The 22,019-nt window shown below is 37.5% G+C and overlaps 1 protein-coding gene across 1 annotated transcript in view; it reads right to left on the bottom strand.

Moving 5' to 3' along the window:
* Nucleotides 1-846: 846 nt before the first annotated feature.
* The window catches only part of SORCS2 (sortilin related VPS10 domain containing receptor 2), a gene marked incomplete at both ends in the record, with an annotated part of 545,731 nt that continues 524,558 nt past the window's right edge, over nt 847-22,019 (bottom strand). Inside the window, 8 exons of the mRNA XM_080344448.1 lie at nt 847-870; nt 1,210-1,289; nt 3,423-3,580; nt 12,599-12,701; nt 13,701-13,800; nt 17,088-17,213; nt 18,838-18,950; nt 20,654-20,777. Of these exons, the coding sequence (XP_080200574.1) occupies nt 847-870; nt 1,210-1,289; nt 3,423-3,580; nt 12,599-12,701; nt 13,701-13,800; nt 17,088-17,213; nt 18,838-18,950; nt 20,654-20,777 (828 nt within the window). The remainder of the gene's footprint in view (nt 871-1,209; nt 1,290-3,422; nt 3,581-12,598; nt 12,702-13,700; nt 13,801-17,087; nt 17,214-18,837; nt 18,951-20,653; nt 20,778-22,019) is intronic.

Raw genomic sequence — 22,019 nt, 5'->3', positions numbered from 1 at the left:
GTCCTAGAGGTGCTCGCTCAGGAGACAAGAAAAGAGCAACTGAAATGACTGTCCACAAGTGAAGGCACCTGGTCTGGAAATAGCATCAAGCTGGTGGTTTTGTTTTTCACATGAGTGGGACTAGGGGGAGATACTGGTGTTGATGGTTTGTCAGGACCTCCTACACTTACAAGAGCATTATCCTATATTATGAGATATCTTAATTAACACTTCCTTTAATCCATAGAAAAGCCTAAGCCTAAATTCATTAGATTGTCTCACACATTTTAAGTTAAGAGCTTGTATTGACTAGGAGTGCATTTGTCTCCTCACTCAGTCCTCTCCCAGTACAGAAACACTCAGCCTCCTAAAATAATGTCATTGTGATCAACCAACTGTCTGTTCTGGTCTAGTCGCTTGTGTAAAAATCACCTTTTTTGAGCTGAAGAGTCCCAGCCTTCTGCTGAATATCTCAATTAAAAATACAATTAAAAAGTTACAGTCAGTCCTTCTAAAAATAAACATAAAGAACTAGAGCATATACAGACAAGAAAGAAGGTGGCATTGAAGGTGCCTAGGGCTACAAATATGCTACCACAGTTGGAGTTTCAATTGTAACACGTTCGTTCCCAGGCCATAGAGTGAACACAAGGCGTATCATCCTTCTCCTCCAGTAACTGATGATGGATGCTTTTTTCCACAGGACCAATAAGGAATCTCCTCTCCACCAGCATTTACAGCCATATTTGCAATTTTGTGACATCACCAGAGAAAAATAAAACGATACAGAGAAGAGTCTTTCGGGTTTTGTGTTCAGCTGTAAATATCAGCTAACCAGGTAACTGTGCATCTCTCTGGAGTTGATGCTCAAAACCACGCCTGAGTGATTGCCTATGAAAATACAGAAACAAAAGGCCAACATTAGTGTACTTCAGGCACTTCACAATTAATCCCCCTTTTATTGCAGGGACATGTAAATCACATAAAGACAGTGGCTTTATCAAACAACAGGTCAGGTGAAGGTTTGTGCAACAGCTCCGTGTACCTACACTGTACTTTCGCACAAAGTTTTTGCTTATAGTGGTGGATTTGTGGCAAATTCCTAGGGTTTCTATCTCAGTGACAGCATAAGTTGGTTCTCTTTGTGGCTCTAAAAGGTGTAGTTGTCTCGAGGGGTGCAGGTGAGGGAGGAGAATGGAACCTGAGGCGTCCATTCAACATGCCACTGACCTGGGACTGGACACTGACCGGCATCAGCAATAGGGGAACTCTGTAGCTGTTCAAGCTGCCACTTCTCCCAGAAGGAGTCACTGCAAGGTAATGGTGTTGAGGAGTCCCAAGGTGGGGGTTGCGATAAAGTAGGCAACATAAAATATATAGAAAACAAAAGAAGTGGATGGGTGAGTCTGGAAACATTGTACTGCGGAAATTCAAAAGTTATGAGAAGAGAGAGAACAAACAGAAACCCAAGCCTGTCACTCCCTGCTGTGCATCAAGTGGAGGCTGCTACTGATGTCTCCCAACAGGGAGGGAGAAAGTTCACCAGAACTAGAAGGGATGTCCATAGCATAGGAACCTTCTGCAAATAGTGTTGTAAAACAGGGATTATAACATGTTTCGTACTCTAGCCAGATAAAATAGAGGAGTATCATTAACAGGAATATTTTCTTGGCAGTACTGAGCGATACCGGAGCTAGTGGAAAGTATTGCAAGTAACAAAACAGTACAGCGAGCAGAAGTATAGTTTTATGTCTTAAATAAAGCCTTGTGTCTAAAAGCTGTACAGTAGCTGACGAATATGGATGATTATGATCCACAGAAATGAACTCTTTATGCTCCACTGGAAATGCTGCTGGTGTTGACAACCTGGGAGAAGCACAAATCAGCTCGAGATCTGCATTTACTAACTGTCTTAAGTTTCACATCAAAACTTCATGATCTTGCACTCTTTAACCCTAATAATGCTCTGCCCAGATATAAGACACTTTTTTCCTCTGTGTAAGGAGTGCTGGGCAAGTAGAGATAATTTCTGAATGCGTTACAAATCAGGTAGCATTTACTTATTCCAGTATGCCAAGCTGCTTTATATAAATAGGCCAGAAGGGATTTTCTACCATTAAAAGAAGTTATGCTTTTGTATATTACTAGAGGTATATGAATGCTCCTCTTTAATAGGTATGTCTGCAAGGACTTTGTTAGTATTCAACCTTCTCCTCTAAAGACCCTGGAGATGAGTTGAGCAAACAATTTTAAGATACACTTTGTTTTTCCAGGGTTGTTTTTGGAACTAACTCTGGTAGAGTCAGGAGTGTGATCAAGATCATCTTACAAAATCTGTATGAGAACACAGTGATACTCATACATAAAGCTTGTCAAAGAAAAGACAGAAATACACAAAGCAAAGCAGGAGGTTGGATTCTTCCCCTGTGCTCAAAGCTAACACCTCCAACAACCTAGAAGCGGCAGGCAGTTCAGCAAATGAAAATAAAGACATTGACAACAAACAATAAAGGTGAAACCCAAGATAAAGCAATCTCTCCTCTGCCAAAATTCTGTCCTTCCCCAGGCTACCTCTGGTGCAGCTAACACACATCGTCTTCTGTGGGTTCATGAAGACATTATAGTTGCCTGTTACACCATGAATCTATAGCTACAAATCCCAAAGGCTCTGGGTTATCTGATTTATTTTCCCAAAATGTACAGAACTGGAAATGCGGAGCTTTTTCTATTGTCTGTGACCTGAAAGCAGTCTGAACACAATGGTAAATTTGACAAGAAATGAACTTTATAGATCAGGACTCTACATTACATTAAAAATAACCACAGGGTGCCAAGATATACACTTCTCTCTGACACTGGAATCATTTGCACTGAGAGATATTCAATGAAAGTTTCCCTCACTGAATACCATCCCATGAATACTAGTAAGTTACCAGCTAACACAGGGAAGACTCATGGTAGTTTTTATATTGGAATAAATTTAAGGTTTCTAACAATGAAAACTTCAAAAGCCACTGGAATATGATGGCAAATATAACAACAGATCTAGATACAAACCCTCTGAAATTGTGGAAACACTGTATCTACAAATCCTTCCAGCCTAACCTCCATTTTCCACTAATTTGGGGGATTGCTGAGTTAATTCAAATGTTAACTACTATATCCTGTTCTACCAAATATAATTCATCTCTTAAATTGTCTAAGTCTGCTGACATTAAACTGTACTATTGCTATACTGTACAGAGCATGTCACCCATACGTCACCCTGTATCACAAGCAAGCAGAAATAAGATAATTGAGATAATCCTCTGCTAGTGGTGCACTATTTGCTTCTTCCTGAGCCTGAGCAGAAAATGAAAAAAAAAGAAAAAGGCTAAAATAAAAACAAACATCAATTAAAAATCAATTACTTACAAAAATTTATAAACTAAAAATGAAGTTACCTCTTGCGTTACCTAGTGTTTGAGAGTCCAGATCATCATCAATAAACTCCTCACCCTGGATGATGTTCTGGGTGTCCTCACTATGATTAACAGGGCTTGTCATCTCCTGCTCTTTTTCATTGTGCATCTGGGCATAGACATTTCTGCCTGGCAGTTTCCTAAATTAGACAAGGAGAAAAAGTCTTGTGATAAACTTCGTGTTGCACACATAATGGCATTAGAGCAGAGCTCCAGAAAAGCAAAGTCACAAAACAGCACCAGTCCCACCCTTCTTTAACTTTGCATTGACAAGCAAAGTTATCAACGCCTTATTCTAAGTCACAGATTTATGTAACTGCCTTACCATGATGTCCATACTAACGTAATTATTAAGCATCAATGTCTTGACTAAGATTGACAGACAATGAAGAATACAAAAAACTCAACACCTGAAGCAACAAAAAAGTTATTTTTAAGAATTCAAGCAATAAAAAGGCCCAATAGGAATTCACTGCTGGTTCCAAGTGTCTTCACAAACATTAAGCTGGGTCACAATCATCATCACATCTCCCTGTGGAGGTGGACTGACACTTAAGGTAAATGGTGACACTGAAGCTAAGTGGTGACACTGAAGCTAAATGGTGACACCGAATAACACTCTCATACACCATCAGAGTTGAAAATAAAGAGCAGGAGAAATCTGGGAGCAAGGAGTAAGGAGTAATAACAGGCATTGACAATGGCATATATGGAGATAGGGAAGGCTGGTAAAGCTAAGCAGGTAGTGCTAAAGGAGACAGTGTAAAGCTTGACCTGGGACTACTTGGAACTATTGAATGAGACAAAACTTTCTATACCAGACATCATATTTTTTTCATTCTGATTTACATGCAGAAAAACAAAACCATACTATTAAATGGCTCTGTCAGCTCTCATGGACAATTGGCACCATGGTTGAGCCTGGGAGGCTAAGACTAAGAATTGATAGAGAGTTCTTAACTAGATTAACTTACACTTTGTAAAATCAAATTGAATAATCAGAAACTTCTAACTCTGTAACAGAATTTATGGCTTAAACACTTCTAGACAGCTATACCCTTTGTTGTAGCTGCACTCACCTGCAATCTGCCTGGGCATATAAGGACAGCCTTTCCTATGCACCAGGCAGACACTTCTAATTAGGGAGTTGCAGGCTGTGAGTTCCATTTCCTACACTGCAAGAAGTAGCTTGACAGCTTGATCAGCATGACAGCAGATCATGGCTGTCAAAGTCTGTGCTTAAATACAGATTATTGCAATGGGCAGACAATAAGAAGAAAAGAGAAAATGGGGTTGAACTGCTGAGGCTAAGCTGTGGTTTCTGCTGAGCTCCTTTAGAAAGTGAAAAGAGAAAAAGTGACACTAATATTTAGGCACCTCTCCAAAACCAAGCATTTTCTGCTCCATATTCTGGCAGCAGTATGAAAGCTGGAAAAATACATAGGCTGTTCTCTCTAGGCTTTTGAAAATGACCTGTCTTTAAGTGTCATTTCAGTAGAAAGGTTCTTTACCAGGTGGCACCATCTTAGTTTCAGATAAAAGTTACTGCAGCAAACTATTCCAAACAGTACCTTTCCCTGCATCAAATTAATTAATAGAAATTGCTGAACAATGCAAGATGACTGAAGAGGATCTCCTCCCTCTAATTTCAACTATCCAAGAGATGAATTGCATCCTATATACCTATATATGTACACACACACATCTGTATAGGTATGTGTATACACACACAGAAAATTATATACATATAGAAATCACGTATTTTATCCCATTACTTATAAGCAGCATAAATTAAGAAATCTGATTGCTCTTTTCTCTCAGTGAGCACGGAGCAGATAAAGCACAGGACTAAGCAAATGCTAAAGACAAGGATGGGAAGGTTTGATAGCACAGTGCTGTGCTGTTATGATCACTTCAACAGGTCCGAGGGCTCCTCCAACACAAACATCACATGAAGCCAAGCCCTGCATCACTCTCCTCCCATTAACTTGATGAGAAGAGCCACACTGAAAAGAGGAAGGATACTCCTCATTACCAAAATAAATAAATTAGGTAATTAATTTTGATTTTTTTTTTTCTCTAGGGCCAGTAACTCCAGACTGTTTTTAATGCATCTGCTAATGAAACTGGTCATGTGGAAAACAATATCCCTCTCAATCAGACCTGTCAAACTGCTCACTATCAGTCCACCACCAAATACCCAAGGGAAACAAAACCCAGAAGAATGTCTTCGCAACACATCTGCAGAATTAGCACATATGTTTCTGCAATAATTAGGAGACCTTCTCAAAACTGTATTTCTGACAGATTGTAAAATATCAATGGCATTATCAAAATATTTTTGACACAAAAATGTTATCCATCTCAAACCCATATGGAACATCGGACCTTTGCAGCTAAGGAAAGGGAGCAGAGCTGCCAGTCTAACTGTTGTCTGCTGTGGCTGAAGGTCCTGTCTGAAACCAGATCAACAAGGTGTCCTTCGGTGTAAATCCTGAGGCTCCTACACACATCTCTGGTTAGAAATCACCACATTCACAACACATACTATTAAACATATTAACACGTTCCTGAATAAAGAAACCTCTCAACTTCATAAATAACCATTAAACATACTGTTGTGAAGAACGCTTCTTTACAGGTTACAGATGAAAGGAGAAAAGGTGTAAGCTGTTATTTCTCACTCAGCTAAGCCTCATGAGCCCAATCCTACTAAGTACAGATCCTTTGTGGAAGGTATAAAGCTGAGGTACACAGTGACTCTTCTGTACTTCCTTCGCTCCTCACACTTACAGAAGGAGATCATCTTAGATTGTAAGAGAGTATGGATGGGAGGAAGGAGAATATTCCAAGTCTTGTGAAGGCATACACAGCAGGCATTTGACCTTCTATACATTATAAAGATCTCTACGTGTTTCATATTGGTTTAGTTTTACAAGGCAGAGACTCAACCAGACTGAAGAAAACGATGGTCCAAGCCTTTTCAAGAGGCATTTTTAACACATGTGCCAGATGTTCTGTTTATAAGGGACAACGCACTGTGGGATGAAACAGGATGTGGATACTGAATCCTTGCTCAAGATGGGCCCAATTCTGGTTATTTTCCAGATGTTCCTCAGTGCTCTAGCAGGTAGGAAAGAAGTTGCTACCCCTAATTACGCAGAGAAAAACCCTTGTGTACCTTGATGTGTTTTGCTCTTCTCGAGCAAGCAATTTATGTTGAGTCCAATGTAACTGAAGCAGGCAGAGCTGAAATGCTTGGTCTACATAAAAGACTGCTGTGAAAACATGACAAGACATGAAATTTGACCCAAGAGATTTGTATCAGCAATATAAAAATTGAAAGCACATTTTTAGGAACAGCGGAAAAGATTATGCAATAGTTTCTTTTGGGGGTTTACTCTTCAGCTGCAAAATGCATGTGCTTCACATCCATCACTGGAGACAATTACCTCTGCTGAGCCAGCACTCCATGGTTTACATTTTTAGTTCCGTTTGTTTTCTCTGTAACATTTTATTCCAATCATAAAGAAGAATAAATATTCATGCCTGCTTTGAGGACCATAAAAATATGAACTGGAAACTTAATTCTGGACAGTCTATGGCTTTCACCAAGCTCTCTAGGTCCCACACCTTTTGCAAAATATTCCAGATACCTTTTTTTTTTCCCTTCCTATACTCACAAATTCTAATCAGTTCATAGCTGGAACTGTTTGCACTTAAAAATGTTCACCAGTAAGAAACAGCAGGAGAGGGATAAGATATTGATTCCTACTCATTTAAACTCCCTAGCTTATTTGGCTTTCAATTCCTTCCTCGTGGAGCCAGTATTCACTGGCCTTTATATGACTTCATTCATTTTCCAGAGCCTTGATTGAGATTCTGTTTAGTATAAAAAATAGGAACATATTCACATGGCAAAGCATATGGAATAATGCAGCATTCTCTTGGAACTTAAATAAAACTAACAACAATAATAATACATTAAATAGAATACTTTATTGTGGTGTTGGCTTTGTTATGTTTGGATTAAGTTTCAGATGACTGACTTCTTTGTGCTTTAAGGCACTCCTGATTTACTTGCCTCTTTCATTTCAGAAATCTTTTCTACATGCTATTACTTTGATTTCTGAGGAAGTTTTGATGAAATATTATGGACCATTAAATTAGTGCCTGCTTTTTTTTTTTTTAACCAAATGACATGGATTGGGACTAAAGTTGCTCTCATGGAACATAAAAGTAGTATAAGCAAGGTGGGAAAAAAAATGGGTTTTCTTCAGAGAGTGAAAATGAGATAATAAGTCAATGAGGCAGAAAGATAACACAGTTCTGCTCCAGATTGTGGAAATGACCCAGGAAGGGGTTCATTTACCAAAAGTGGCACTTGATAGTAGCAGAAAAAAAAATAAAGGAATACACAGAAAATGGTATAAATTTGGCTGAAGTAGATTCATGGTGATTTGTGAAAACAGCTGAAGTAGATTCATGGTGACTTATGAAAACAATGTATACAGCTTTAAGGACACTAGCAGTACTTTGCATGCAAATTAAAAGATGAAGATTTTTCATACTCTTTTACAGAATCAAATTTGCTACTATTAAACAGGTAAAATACCTAAGCAGAAAAGCCAACTATTTGCTCTGGTTTGGCTACTCTAATATCCTGTTGTTTTACAGAAGTAAAAAATAAGAAAGGATGATTTCAGATCTTCCACTAGTAACCTGATGATTTCATGGCAGCTTTGATGTGCTTAAAATATAACTTTCCTTTCCTCCACTTTGCCTAGTGCAGACAGTGCTATTTGCCTTCTCTATGCTCTTGTCCAGGACCTCACACCAAAGAAGCTTGCTCTGAAAAGATGAGGAAATCTTTTCTGGATGCCAACTTGAAACCCACAAAAAATATAAACATTTTTTCTAAGGGAATGGAAGAAGTATGTTTTTACTGTACCAAATTTAGTAAAGATGGTGTGGTATAGAAACAAATATATGCAGGTCCCAGATCTGCATTAAAAAATAAACCTGATTTCTCAAAAATATTTTCCAGCTGTTTCATATTGTTCTGGTCAAAAGAAGCAGCTGTAGTTCATTGTACCTGGATGCTTAAACCACTGAAGCGTACTACTGAGCATTGTAACATACTGTTTGCCTGAGGCATCACATCGGCGATTTCCATACTCAGAAACCAAGAGCAAAGAAAAGGCGACTTATTCTCAGCTTGCCCATCATCCATGTTTGTTGTCTCCACTGCTGCTTGTGCCACAGCTGCAGTCAGATTTAGCAGCTGGGATATAACCTCTCGCTCCTTACTGCCATCCTGAAATTTTCCTCCCAAACCAATCTTTGTTTATTAGTGGGATACGATTAGAATTATTTTTTTAAACTATCAGCATTTATTACTTACAATTTACTTTTCATTTACTGGGTAAAAATAGCCCTAATCTGAATTGCTGGTCACAAAGGATCAAAACCCTGTGTGTCTCAAGACTTTTTGGCTTTCTATTATTTTTTGTCCAAATCAACCCAAGCACCCTTGGCATTGCTAGGAGTCGCTCCACGAACTCTGGGGACTCCAGCACCAGATTTCCAAGCACACGTTCCTGGAGAGAAGTGGCTTCATGCACAAATAGGCCATTAGATAAAGAAGCGGGAGTGGGGAGATGTAATGATAAATGCTTGTAATTTTACTGTATGTAAGAACAGAGGGCAGCAGTCATCTTAGTCAGTGTTTAGGTATTTGGGAGTACATTGAAAATGATGTAACCCACAGGCACCTAATCATTAACTAGACAGCAATGACAACTCTGATTATCCAGCTGACCCTACAATTTTAGTTTTGATTAGAGTAGTGGGAAATAATACAATTTTAAATTAATGGGCATTACTTCAGGAGCAATGAGACAGTGTTGGTTTTTACTATGCATAAAACTAATCAGCCAAAATCCCACTACCTTTATATGATTCAGCCTCTGTTTTTCCCCTACCCCCTACTTAATTAGATAAAATACTCTCTTGGTTTTCTGCATACGAGGCATCTGACACAGAATCTTATGCAGGACTGTTATTTTTAGATTACTGTTCTCCCTCAAACTAATCTCATGACATTTACTTCTTGCAAGGGACACCAATTTTTAGCGCTGGGTATTGCAGTTTTCAAAAACTGGCAGATCAAACAGGAGCAGCAGGTTTCATCATAGCTGTCCTGATTGCCCTGAAAGAATCATTACAAAGAGGTATTAGATTAGTCCCTCATGTCTTGTCAACACAGTCTTTCATCTCGTAATTCTGCCTGACAAAAATCAGTATAAATTAAGACCCGGGTTCTTACAACATGAACTTCAGAGAAAATCTGGGCCGGCAGGGCAGTGACTACACTTGGAGACAAGGGACCTCAGCATGCAGGAACCATGAGGCAGTTTGGGCAGGTTTCTCCATTCTCCATGGAAGCCGTACTATGATCTACACAGAAGTTCACTATTTTCTCTTCACTTTTGCTCACAAGTCCTGAACAGTGTCTCTGCTCATTGCAAATGGATGGAATGCTCTCATGTATAAAGCTGTATAACCTCCCTGTCAGTCCAGTCACCATTTTATCTGCAAGCCAGGCTCTTCATCTTGCATCTTTCCAGGTATCAAAGTTTACCGGTAAAAAACTGTCCTTTGGCCAATGCATGTCCCTGCAATCTTTTGCAGACCACCTGCAGTGCTTGTGCCCCAATTCTAACTGCAAGTCCTACAGAGCCAATTATCACAGTGATAAAACAAAGATATATAAACTTTTGTCTGACATGAGGGGCAGGGAGAAGGAGTTTTAAACTTCTTCTGAAGGGAATATCTGACTATCAACTTACATAAATGAAATGAAAGCATCATCAAACGTCTTTCGCCTCCTCGTTAATTTTGTGAATCATATAAAAATTATGGACAGTATTAACATTTCAACACTTTACAGGTGTCTGCAATTTCCATGTGAAAAAAACCTATATTTATATTTGCATGTTTCTTCTGAGTTACCATAGGATGCAGAAAGTATTCTTCTGCTGAAATTATCTCCTAAAATTGAACAATTTTTGTTGCCTATGTCATTCTTTCGGCAAATTATTTTTTTAATATACAGGCATATAATATTGACAAGCTGCCTTTGTGCATTACAACCTGTAACCTTTATATCTATAAAGGACATTCAGCTTCACAGTCTCAGTCCCCATAGACCAGTTTGTAAACTTACATACTCACTGTACTGACTTTAAAAGGACTATACTTGCAAGTAAGTACTCCATGGCGATCCAGCAGTTCACCATCCATCTTTATACCCAGGAAAGGCTCTTTTTAAGGGATTAAAGATTGGGGTGGGAGAGGAGTTCACAGGCTACACACAGGGAAAAAGTGATTTTTCAAACATAGCACCAATTAGGCACTCAATATTATTTGAAGATGAAATGCAAGTGAAGTATCCAACCAAAAAAAATTGTCATCTTGAAAAGCTTAGCAGGAATATTTAAAACAAGTTCTGTCAGACATCTCAGAAAAAGATATGATACAGACTAAAATTGAATACTACTGCATGGTCGTTCATCAATGCCAACAGCAGTTTTCAGGCTACTGAGAAACATTTGAATATATCTCACAATTCTCCTCACACCTAAATTAAACCCCCATAAAATTTAAATGCAAATGATTTTCACAAATATATACAGAAGCATGAGAGACATTAAAGCTCACAATTTGCTATAGTTTCCTCATTAATAAAAGCTCTATTTATAAAGCAATAGTTCACTGGGCATTTTAGAAAGAACTTGAGGAAAATAATTTTTTTCTTCCTTGCTTGAATATTTTATACTTCTTTTGCCTTCCAGTAATTGTGTCTGTTATTTAATTGCTCTCATTTAAGAGCTAATAAAAGATATAAATTGTACAGCTTTCAAAAGAAATCACAAGTTTTATGATCCACACTACAAACAGCAAATCCTCCATGTATCGCTGCTGAAATAATATAATTACATCACATCAACCATTTTTATGCTTTTCCTTGCTGCAGGCACCTAAAATAGCAAACTGGGTTTTTATTGCGTTGTAGACAGCGTGATACAACATTCTGTGCTTTGTCCTTTAGAGCAATCAGCCACTATGACCTCTAAGAAATATAGGTGCTGTGGTGAGAAAATGAAGAGATTCTTGGAAAAAGGGGTTTTTCTCTACTGACTTAAAAAAATCTTCACTTAACAAACTCTTACTTAAATGTTACCTACACTTACTGCTATCACAGACTCAGTGCCATACCCATTTCTATACGTTTATGTTTATTTCAAATAAAAATCAATCTTTAAAGAATGAAACAAATCAATAGGAACCCTCATTGAGTAAGGACATGATGATAAAGGCTTGTTTCCAGTATGATCAAACCCAATAGCTTCTAAATGCCCCAGAGATACAAAAATAAGAAAAGCACAGCCAATGACTACAAAAACTTGTTAAGAAGAACAAAATTCTTCAGACTGCACAGCATCCTAGTAGCTATAATCAAAATAAATCGCAGACTAAAGACCTATCAGACCGTCAAAGGCTGGCATGGTATCCCCTGTCCATTTTGAGAACCTGCCTCTCACAAAGGCCACTTTCAGCATTATTTCTCCACTCAGCAGACTCCAGTGTCAAATTAATGCTAATCTGTTTCCATCACTCATTCTACGTGGCATTGCCCCAGCAATTAAAATGTACTGTGTGCAAAGAGAAACTCCAGAGTGCTATGTGTTTTGATAAAACTACTTTTTTTTTTTTTTTTAAGCAAATAAGCATTGCAGATGCACTTGTTGTTCCAATAGCTTTTGTTTATTCATAACTGCTAGGAGTAATGAGGTATGAATTTATTACGAATATTTTAGTTCAGCTCTCTTTCTTGATGATATTATTTAGACAAGCTGAACAAACTCTCCATAGTTCCCATATTGCTGCTATTTACCTTGGAACACAACAAGTGAAAGCAAGCATTGGTGCAGTACCTTGATGTCTGAAAAGTTCAGAAAACTACAATTTTCGAAGTGATGGACTTTTTGCAATTCTTCAAGAAACCTTCTTTTCAAAGAACAAACTCTGCTTTGCCGATCTGTGGATAAATCTAATTCTTAAATTGTGTATGTTGTTGATTAAGGTTTACTTGCCTTTTGAATTTGTAGAGGATGAAAGCCCCAACTGCGACTAGACAGATAACAAAGAGAACCACAATAGCCCAGTAGCCACTGCCTCCTCCAATCCTCTGAGAGTCTGAAATATGAAATAAAAGAAGAGTTTAGCATGCCCTGTTTCAGATCAGTTACATTCTTAGGCTTTCTTTTCCATTTAATTGTCATGTCAAAAACATTTGTTATTTGTGTAACTTCAGCTGTAGCTTCTTTAAAAAGACAACAAAACAAAATTAATTGGTGACTTGTAACTAGGAGACAGTGGACCAATTAAAAACAAACAACCCCCTGAACATTTAATTATTTGCATACTCGGTAGGGCTTTTTCTGGGTATCTAAAGTTATCATAGGAAATAATGACATATCCTAAGTACGTGTGTTGCAAGAGCAAGGCTCTATTAATTTCACAGATGGAGAAACTAAGGCTCTGAGCAACAAATGCACTCATCAAGGATGTAATTTGGTGAAGGTTGGACTCAACATGGGCTTCTTTCAAGCCCAGCCTGTTGTGCTGGCTAATGAACGTTAGTCCATTAAACCCAATGAGGTACCACAGCAAGACTGTAGCACCATCCTGCATTAGGGATGAGATTAAAGAGCTCTGTCTTCTACAGAGAGAAGACAGATAAAATATCACATCAGTATTTACATAAATTGATTGCGGTCAGCTAAGTTGTTCTCCCACAAAACACTGAAATAAGAAAGAAGGATATATTATGGGATGTGATGCACAAACAAAAATCACAGGACATTCTAACACAAGGTTTAAGTCAAAGCTGAACCTTCTAGTTAAAACATCGCTTGAATGTATCTCTGTTCAAAACACACATACATGTACGCACATATACTCTTCTTCAACAAGCTTACAAGTACACAGTGAATCCAGAGATCGCATACAAAACACCCGTTTTCATTTGTTTTAAACAGAGAAAAAGCATATCATTTATCTCAGGACAGGATGAGAGATACAAGGCAGAGATGTACATGTGCATATTGGTAGAAAGATTTTTCTCCTTATTTTATCAGAACTCAGACAGGTACGCGAAGGTTGGTCTTTTGGAAGCTTTTTTTATAAATTTACCTGAATCAGAGTCAGCTAAAGTCACTAAGACCCAGTATCCGCCCCTCAGAAAAAAACTGATGTCGTGTGCATTCAAGGCCTGCTTTATAGCCGCTATTCTCTGAAAATACAACAAAGAGAATGTCAGACATCTCACACTCTGTTCCACTTTGAGAGACTCAATGCTCTAAGAAGGAAAACCTCTGCTTCATTAAATGGTGAGAAACTCAGAAAGCATTTGTCAATGATGAGCTGAAATCTTAAAGGAATTCCATCTTTAAAAATGATGCAAAACTCCACAATCCATAAAAGCTGGAGAAGTCCAATTTTCAGAGCCAAATCTTTCTCTCTGCTTGCCAAAGCCTTTACGTTTGCCCTATGTGTGACAGATAGCATGTCATTTGCACACACTATTGGGTTTACTTCAGTCATAACTCACAGAATGCATAATCCATATTAAAAACTCTCCATTCTTCTAACCTGTCAGAAGAAAACCTGCAATGTCACTTTAGATTTCTTGCTATGAAAAGTAACTGCTATTTGATAATGAACTGCACATCATAATTTACCTCATCTCCTTACCTATAATGGCATGGATTCCCTCTATACCTAATTTTTAACAATACTCTGTAGAAATATATACATCCATCCATGTGGAAAAAATCAGGATTCCTACTATTTTTCTCCAGTGGATAGAGAACAATAAAATATGGTCTCTCACATTTTTATGGAGCAGAACCCTTAAATATACCATCATATCCTAACCCCAGCTGACAAATTGTGTGAATTTTCCCTTCTACTTGCTTGTTTCTTCAAAATGGCTAATTTTCTAAAAGATCAAAGCTAGTTTTATACTCTATGCCTTATAATTCAAGATACAAGTACCCACAGGATGCCAAATGAGAAACATATTTTATATCCATGAAACCTTCACAAGTAACCCCTTTTATGATATTATCAATTATGGTGCTCATTTTTGACAAGACTTTGCAGTATAATGGATAGAAATCCTTGTGGCCTCACTCATGTTACGGACAGAGACTACACAGAAGTTCAAATTCAAATATCCTCACTCATAAAGAGAAACATCCAACTTCTAAAGCTATTCCACTGACTTTATTACATTTTTTTGTGAGGGAATGACTCAACATAAGGGTAATGTGAGCATGGCCTCAGTTATTTTACAAGACAATTACTCCAGATAGCTTCTAAGTATTGTCCTTTTGCACAAAGTCTGAAAAGATAATGGATATGACAACTATATTGATTAGCAGCCTGTAAAGTGATCCTGGCACCATTTAAATAGTTAACTAGTCTCAGTCCAGGTTCATTCATGCGTTGATGATATACAATGCAAGAGGGACCAGTACTTTAGGCTAATCTGACTTTCAGCCAGTAAATGAAATTACTGAGCCTCATAACTTTGGATATATCATATTTTCCTGGCCGGTGTTTGAGGAAACCAACATTTGCTCTGGTTTTCCTGAAGTAACTAACACTTGTTCGTTATTTCTCTCCACACCCCTGCTTTCCCACCTAAGTCTATATGAGCTATGCTTCCACAAATCAAAAATTTGAATCTCCTGTGAATCCAGTGAAAGTTTGTGGCTTATTTATTTCGCTGTTAGACTGATGTTTTTTTCAGTACTCATGTTTTTTTGTTCATTTGTTGGTATTTCTTTTTCCTGCCCCAAGGTGTTTATTGAGCACCGTGCTGCCACCTCTCCAACTTTTTAAAAAACAAATCTAGTGTTTGGAGCTCCTCTCTAGACTCTCTGAGTTAAGGTTCTTATACTAGCATTTCAGTTTTCTATATTCCTTATCTACATCCTTTTCAATGAGAATATTTGAACATGTGAACACAATGGTTCCTTCACTGTGGTACAAAAATAATGACACTATTCAAACTCTTACCCACTTACACATCTTGGGGTGTGACTTGCCCCTTTTGCCAAAGCAACTCATTGGGAATTTTCATTTAGTAGTTTGTCTAAGCAGAACTCCAAATCTTCCTCAGAGCCTCTGCTTTCCAAGGTATAGTTTAAATGCACTTTAGTTCCCAAACTATAGTTTAAATGAACTTTAATTGACTCTTTCAACTGGCCTGATCCCACCTTACATTAGACACGTAACAGATATGCATAAATTAAGTAACCGAGTCCTAGAATGAAATACTTTTGAAACTGTTGTTTTCTTAAAACCAGGTTAAATCACAGTCAACTTATATTTCTGCATGCATAAATTTGAAAGAAAAAGACTTTTTGTCAGAATGGAATCAAACTTCAGAGTTATCCAAAGGGGTCCTATTATTACACCACCAACTTATGATCTTTGAAATTGCTGGCTACTTTGACCAGTAATGACTCCTGTCCTAGATCACTAACTTAATAAATTGCATCACATCACAACACTTCATGTAAAACAACAATAGAGACTCCACCAAGTAGGTGTTAGCTGCTTCACCAAAAAATTATTGCCTTTAACAGTCCTTCTGAAATTACATAATATCCCAAATCTAAATGGTTTTCAGACAAGATTTAGACAGCATTAACATACTCTTTTGGAATTTCCGAAGTGTATCCCATCAATTCCAAACATAATCTACAGGTTTTGTGTTCATATGAAGAGGTTCGTTTTACCTGCTTCTCCAGCTCTTTGGATACTGTGACCTTGCCTCAAAAAGCTGTAAAATGCCCTTCAGATTAACAAAACTTTACACTGGGATTCTTTGTAATTGGCAGGACTTTAACTGCAAGATATTGGCACAGCGTCGGTATCTGTTCCTTCTCTATCACAGCAAAAGGACAATTATAATTAATTATAAGTGCCAGTCTTCTGATTTTCAACTGGCATAAGGTCTTCTATTATGGAAGAAATATGGTTTGGAAATGAGCAAGGAGAAACATGTCCAATTTTACTCCTGTGTTCACTATATTTGTTTTTTGTCAATTGAAAATGACATTTACTCATAAAGGCAGAAACTACCTGCTTGATGCTCTTTACATTATAGGTCAACTATTAAGATTCTGTTTCTGTTTGACCTGAAATCTAATTTGTTTCTGAAGACAATGCAGAGATGGTTTGTCACTCTTTAGAAATATCAGTGTTCTAAATATACTCTTTGCTCTACTGGATCCTCACAGACTGACATGCCACCCCTGTTATTTCTGTTTAAAAAACTGATTGATATTATTCTTGAGAAATACACTAATATCAGCTGCTCTGTACACTGTCGAACACAGCAGTCACAGTGTTTCTAGCTTTTACATGTCTCTTGTCAGGTGGGAGTGAGACCTTCACATAGTTAGGGAGCACCTTTTAATTTCACATAAAGACAATGAGAGTACAGCCATGGATTGCAAAACAGGATGGAGACTGTCCTAACCAGACAGACATTGCTCTGGTTACCTTATCACTAGTCACACTTCTCTTCCTTTTTGGTTGGTTTGCTGGTAGCAGCACATGCAAGTCAGCAGTTGTGGGCAGACCCGGTTTCACGACTGTCATGAGTGTTTCTTCAGGTATATTAGTTTCCTGTGAAGAGAAAGGCATATGGCAAATTAGAGGACAGTGTGCTTTTTATTTCACAGAAAATATACAAGTAACTCCACACGTGTCTTCTAGTCTTTGGTGTTCAGATCCTTAATATTTAGAGGCAATTCCACCAGAAGCTAAAACATGAACAAAGCAGAGCATAAATTAACTGAAATGTGAGCTGCTCTTTGAAGACTGAAAGAGCTAAGCATTGTTATCGCATTAAAGAGATTTAGTGGCATCATGGAAAGAAGCAAACTGAAGTGGTAGGCAGTTTTAGCAAAACTCTGCAACGGCTGTGCATTTCTAGGATAACATAAAAAAATTCCTAAGTGATTTAGAATCCTTTGTGGGCCATTCAGACACTTAGTAGACTTAGAAGGGCATATTCATTACAGCTAACTTTAGCTTAGGGAGGCTACTTTTCCATCTGTGTTTAATGGATGGAGAAGAGTCTTCCAGGGTGAGACCTAAGAGCACCTAAGTTCAGTTCCCAAAATTGTTAGGAATATCTGAAGCCCTCACTGAAAGTCAAGTGCACCCCTTCTCAAAGTCTTCTAGTCACAAATTCCTCTATGTGTTGTACAATATAGCTATACAATGTTAATGACAACACCCTGGGCACTTTCTGTAGCCTTCATTTCTCAAACAGACTGAAATTCCATTAAATTGTTCATATTCTTTTGCAAATGATTTAGTAGTTACTAAAATGCAAGGACAATTTTATAATGGATTAAAACATTTGTTTGACTGACGTTGGTTATAGAATGGGTTTAAGTTGAGAAAAGCGGGAGTTTACTTGGACATTTGATGTGAATCATTAAAAAAGGCAGGAAAAAGCATAAAAGTCAAAGTTCCAGAACCCCATTTGCACTACAGTGGATCCAGGAAATGTCAAGTGATTTCTGACAGAAGCAATTTCAAAACATTATCACCCTGCAGCTCAGTGCTCCTTTCCTCACAATAAGCCAGTGTGTGCACACTCAGTTGCTGGCAGTGTGTGTTCCTGTGGGCCACTGCTCTAGAGCTCACAGTTTTATGGGGTGGCTTTTCCTTGTCTCACAGAACTGCTGCATGGCTTTGCACTTGATTTAATGTCCAGGATTCAACTGCTTCCAACTCACATTTCTTTTGCAAATGTGAGCCAAAAAACCAGATGTATGAACTGCTCACCTATATATTATATGTAATTTTCAAAGTTACACAACTGATGTTGTAATTTTTTTAACTTCTGCTTAGTTTTTACACAAAGTCTATGTCTTTTTATATTACACAGGATCCTTTGCTTAACATTAAACATTATCAACATTATCACATTTAAGGTATTCTTCCTGTTTTGGAGTCAGCAGTATTTGCTAACACATCTATCCCTAATCCTAGAGAGTAATATTTAGCATTAAATCCAATTAGGCGGTGTTAGACCTAAACTTTCTATGTTACAGTATCATCATCTACAGTCTTCACATAAAAGCAACACAAGGCTAAAACTTGTGTGAAATGTGGCTCATGAGGTTCACTTGATTATTTTTCTCTGCCTCCTTTTTTCTAAATGAGAAGGCATTAACTTAACCTTCAAGCTTTATAACTGGTGAGGGAACATTTTACAAGCAATTTAAAAGAGCACCTTTGCAAGAAGTCGTGTTACCACCCGTCCTATGTCTTCCCTCCACTCCGCTATGTCCGGGTTGTACATGTCCAGGTGCTTAGTAAACTTCAGAGGAAGAACATGAAAATTATCTAGAAAACAAACAAACAAACAACCCCCCCCAAATAAACATTTGTGAACAAGTAACAAATCAGGGAGCAAAAACAGTTCTGCAGAAATGAAAGCTGAAAACATATATCCAGCAATATTTGCTGTGCAGGGCTGCAGTATCTGGGAACCCCAGTGCTCTGTGTTGTGTACTCTCGCATGGAGCAAGGGTACACCCCTGTCAGGCACTCACTTTGTTTCTGGATTTTTGTGATCAAATTTGTGCCTAAAGATAAAAAAGCAGGAAGGAAAAATAAAATAAATAAACCAGATTTACTCTGGGGTCATAACCTTCACAATAATTTTTCCTTAGGACAATGCATCACACAGATGTGGTTGGTTTCTTTTATTTGTAATGGGAATGCACCAATGGATTTTATTCTCACTGAATCATAGATATGTGGGTTTTGCCCGTTACGTGTTCCTGTTCTTCACGTGAAATGAACACTTTATGTATTCCATCAACTAGCTATGAATATAAGAACAGAAATGATATATCAAAGGCTAACTACTGCTCTCTTCAAAACATAAAAAACAAGGTACATGTACAGCTTTTCTCTGGACACTGTTCAAAATAGCTGAAATACCAGAAATGGGCTGTTCCTCAGTAAAAAGTCTCTAAAGTCTTCCCTTTCTCCATTTAGGCTCACTGGATGAACACCTGGGGACATTAACGCAAAGCAGAGGAAAGAGAACCTCTGGAATGCACAAGTCAAACCTGGCCTCCCCAGTGCTTCTGACAGAATTGTATTTTAATCTGCTTTCCTTTTCAAGAGGTTTTTTTTAATTTCCCTCATGACTAGTACTTCCTTGCACTTGGACTGGTCAACAATAAGAGCACATGCAATGCTGGAAAGCCAGAGTCATCGATCTGGTCACACTAAGTTGGGTTATAGTTGTGAAGATTTATAAAAAAGTGAATGCACTTAGAAGTGGTAGCATAAATGTTAAATCCATTTATCTTAGGAAAGGAGAAGGTTCATAAAAGCTGTATTTAGTAAAATTATGGTTTTTACTAATTAATACATATACTAAAATAAAAAATAACAGAAACTTCTTTACAGAATAGAGATGTATTGTGTTGTGTATTCATTATATCTGAAGGTTTTGAGCTCTGCATTAAAAAGAAGCTTTTTCACTTATCACAATTCCCACATTTGACAGCACAAATACAAATGTAAAGAATTCATCAGCATTACATTTGTCACCACATGATAAGACACAACAAAACACACCAGGGCACGATGTGAAACAAGAGCTGAAGGGTTATTCAATAATTACAGTGGAGCAATATTTGATCCAAACTCTCAGATAAGCATCAAAGGAACAGTGATATATTGTGATAAAAATGAATTATTTTACATAATTTTAATGCTGAGAGCATATACACAACTAAATTTTCCTTTTTACAGCAGTATTTAAACCATTTTATTTAAAATTTCTAAGAAATTCTCGAGTCATAGGCCAAAACAGTACTTAAACACTATTGCTACATATAGCACTTGAGAACCACAGTAATATTTAAAATAAGCAAAAGAAACAAAACTTTTCAGATGAAACCCTTTCATACAATCACACTGTTCAACTTCACTGAGTTACCTAGTGACAGTTAATCCCTCTAATGTTAACGATTAAACAAGGCATTGGATGTAACTTTACAAAAAGTACTACAAGAGTAGTATCTCACCAAAAACGTGGACAACTTTTGAATCCTGAAGCATGGAGCTCCCACAGGACGCCTGCACTGTAACTCTGACGTCACCTGTCTCAGCAAACTTTGTCACCAGAAAATTGTCCAATGTAAGGAGTGGCTTTAAAAAACAAAGGTAAGTTGAAAACAGAATTTCAGCAACAACCACAAGAACAGTGTCTGAAGAGATAGTCACTAAAACTATTAACAAAAATGTTTCACATCAATTATTCGATTAGTCAACATTTTCTAAAATTGTTCCATTACAATTTTCTATACAGGATGTTTCTTTCCCTAAATTGAATGTTTATAAACAGAATAGCTGCCATATGGGGCTAACATTTCTTGTAGAATAATTGCTAGAGTATTAGGTTTTCATTTAGATTCCACTGAAATAAACTGATTTTGAGTCAGGCTCACAAATCTCTACATGAACATATATATCAAGCCATTTGCATCAAAAAATGTGGGGTACAGTCAAGGTCAAAAGGATTAATTGTGTCAACTTAAGAGCATGACACATGGAAGCGCACCAGTCCGCAGTAACCTCCAAGGCAGAACTGAGATACTCTGTTCCCTGACCACATCTGTATGAATTACAAAACCCTTCACAAGATGACATCGATCTGCAAGGCCTGTTCTAGCAATGGCAAAGTCAATAATAATGAAAAGATACAGGCTGAGATTATGGTAGACAGCACATTTACAAGAAGAAAGTTCATTGTGCTTATCTGAAGCATTCCTCTGTCGTACTTAGCCTCCCTCATAAAGAAAATATTTTACTTATCTGTTATTGAAAGAATTACCTTAAAAGAAATTAAGCCAGCTAGAAAATAAATATTCCCAATAGAAGTACTTGGATATTTATTGCTCCAGGATATGTTTATCTAGACTTTCTCTTCCCATAAGAATATCACTAGATTGTTTGAGTGCTTTCACTGTTTTGATATCCTTTTAGATATCTCAGTTATTTTTGGTATGTCACTTGATTTTAGACTCACGGAAAATACTTATCTATCCAACAAATATATATATATTTCTGTACAGCACTTAAATTTACAGTACTCACATTATCAATATGGGAGTGCATAAATCCAAGTTTCATCATTCACCAATGCTATGATTCCAAATTCATTCCTGTCCACAAGTTTTTTTTCCACAGGTAATGAAACAGAATAAATTGTTGTTCCCCCCCCAAAATAAAATAGGTTAGAAATTCAAACCAATTCTAGAAGACAAATTTCCATTTCCACATAAGTAGTAATAAAGGGAAATCAAGACCTTAAATGTATGTGATAAAACAAGAGAAGTTAGACACTGCTTGCCATCAGATATAACTGGCTATTTGGAATGAAAGATGGTC

Source organism: Nesoenas mayeri (assembly GCF_963082525.1).
Source record: "Nesoenas mayeri genome assembly, chromosome: 4".
In the NCBI taxonomy this organism is placed as follows: Eukaryota; Metazoa; Chordata; class Aves; order Columbiformes; family Columbidae; genus Nesoenas; species Nesoenas mayeri.
Note: the sequence above shows the minus strand (reverse complement) of the source record. Positions and strands in the feature narration are given on the sequence as shown.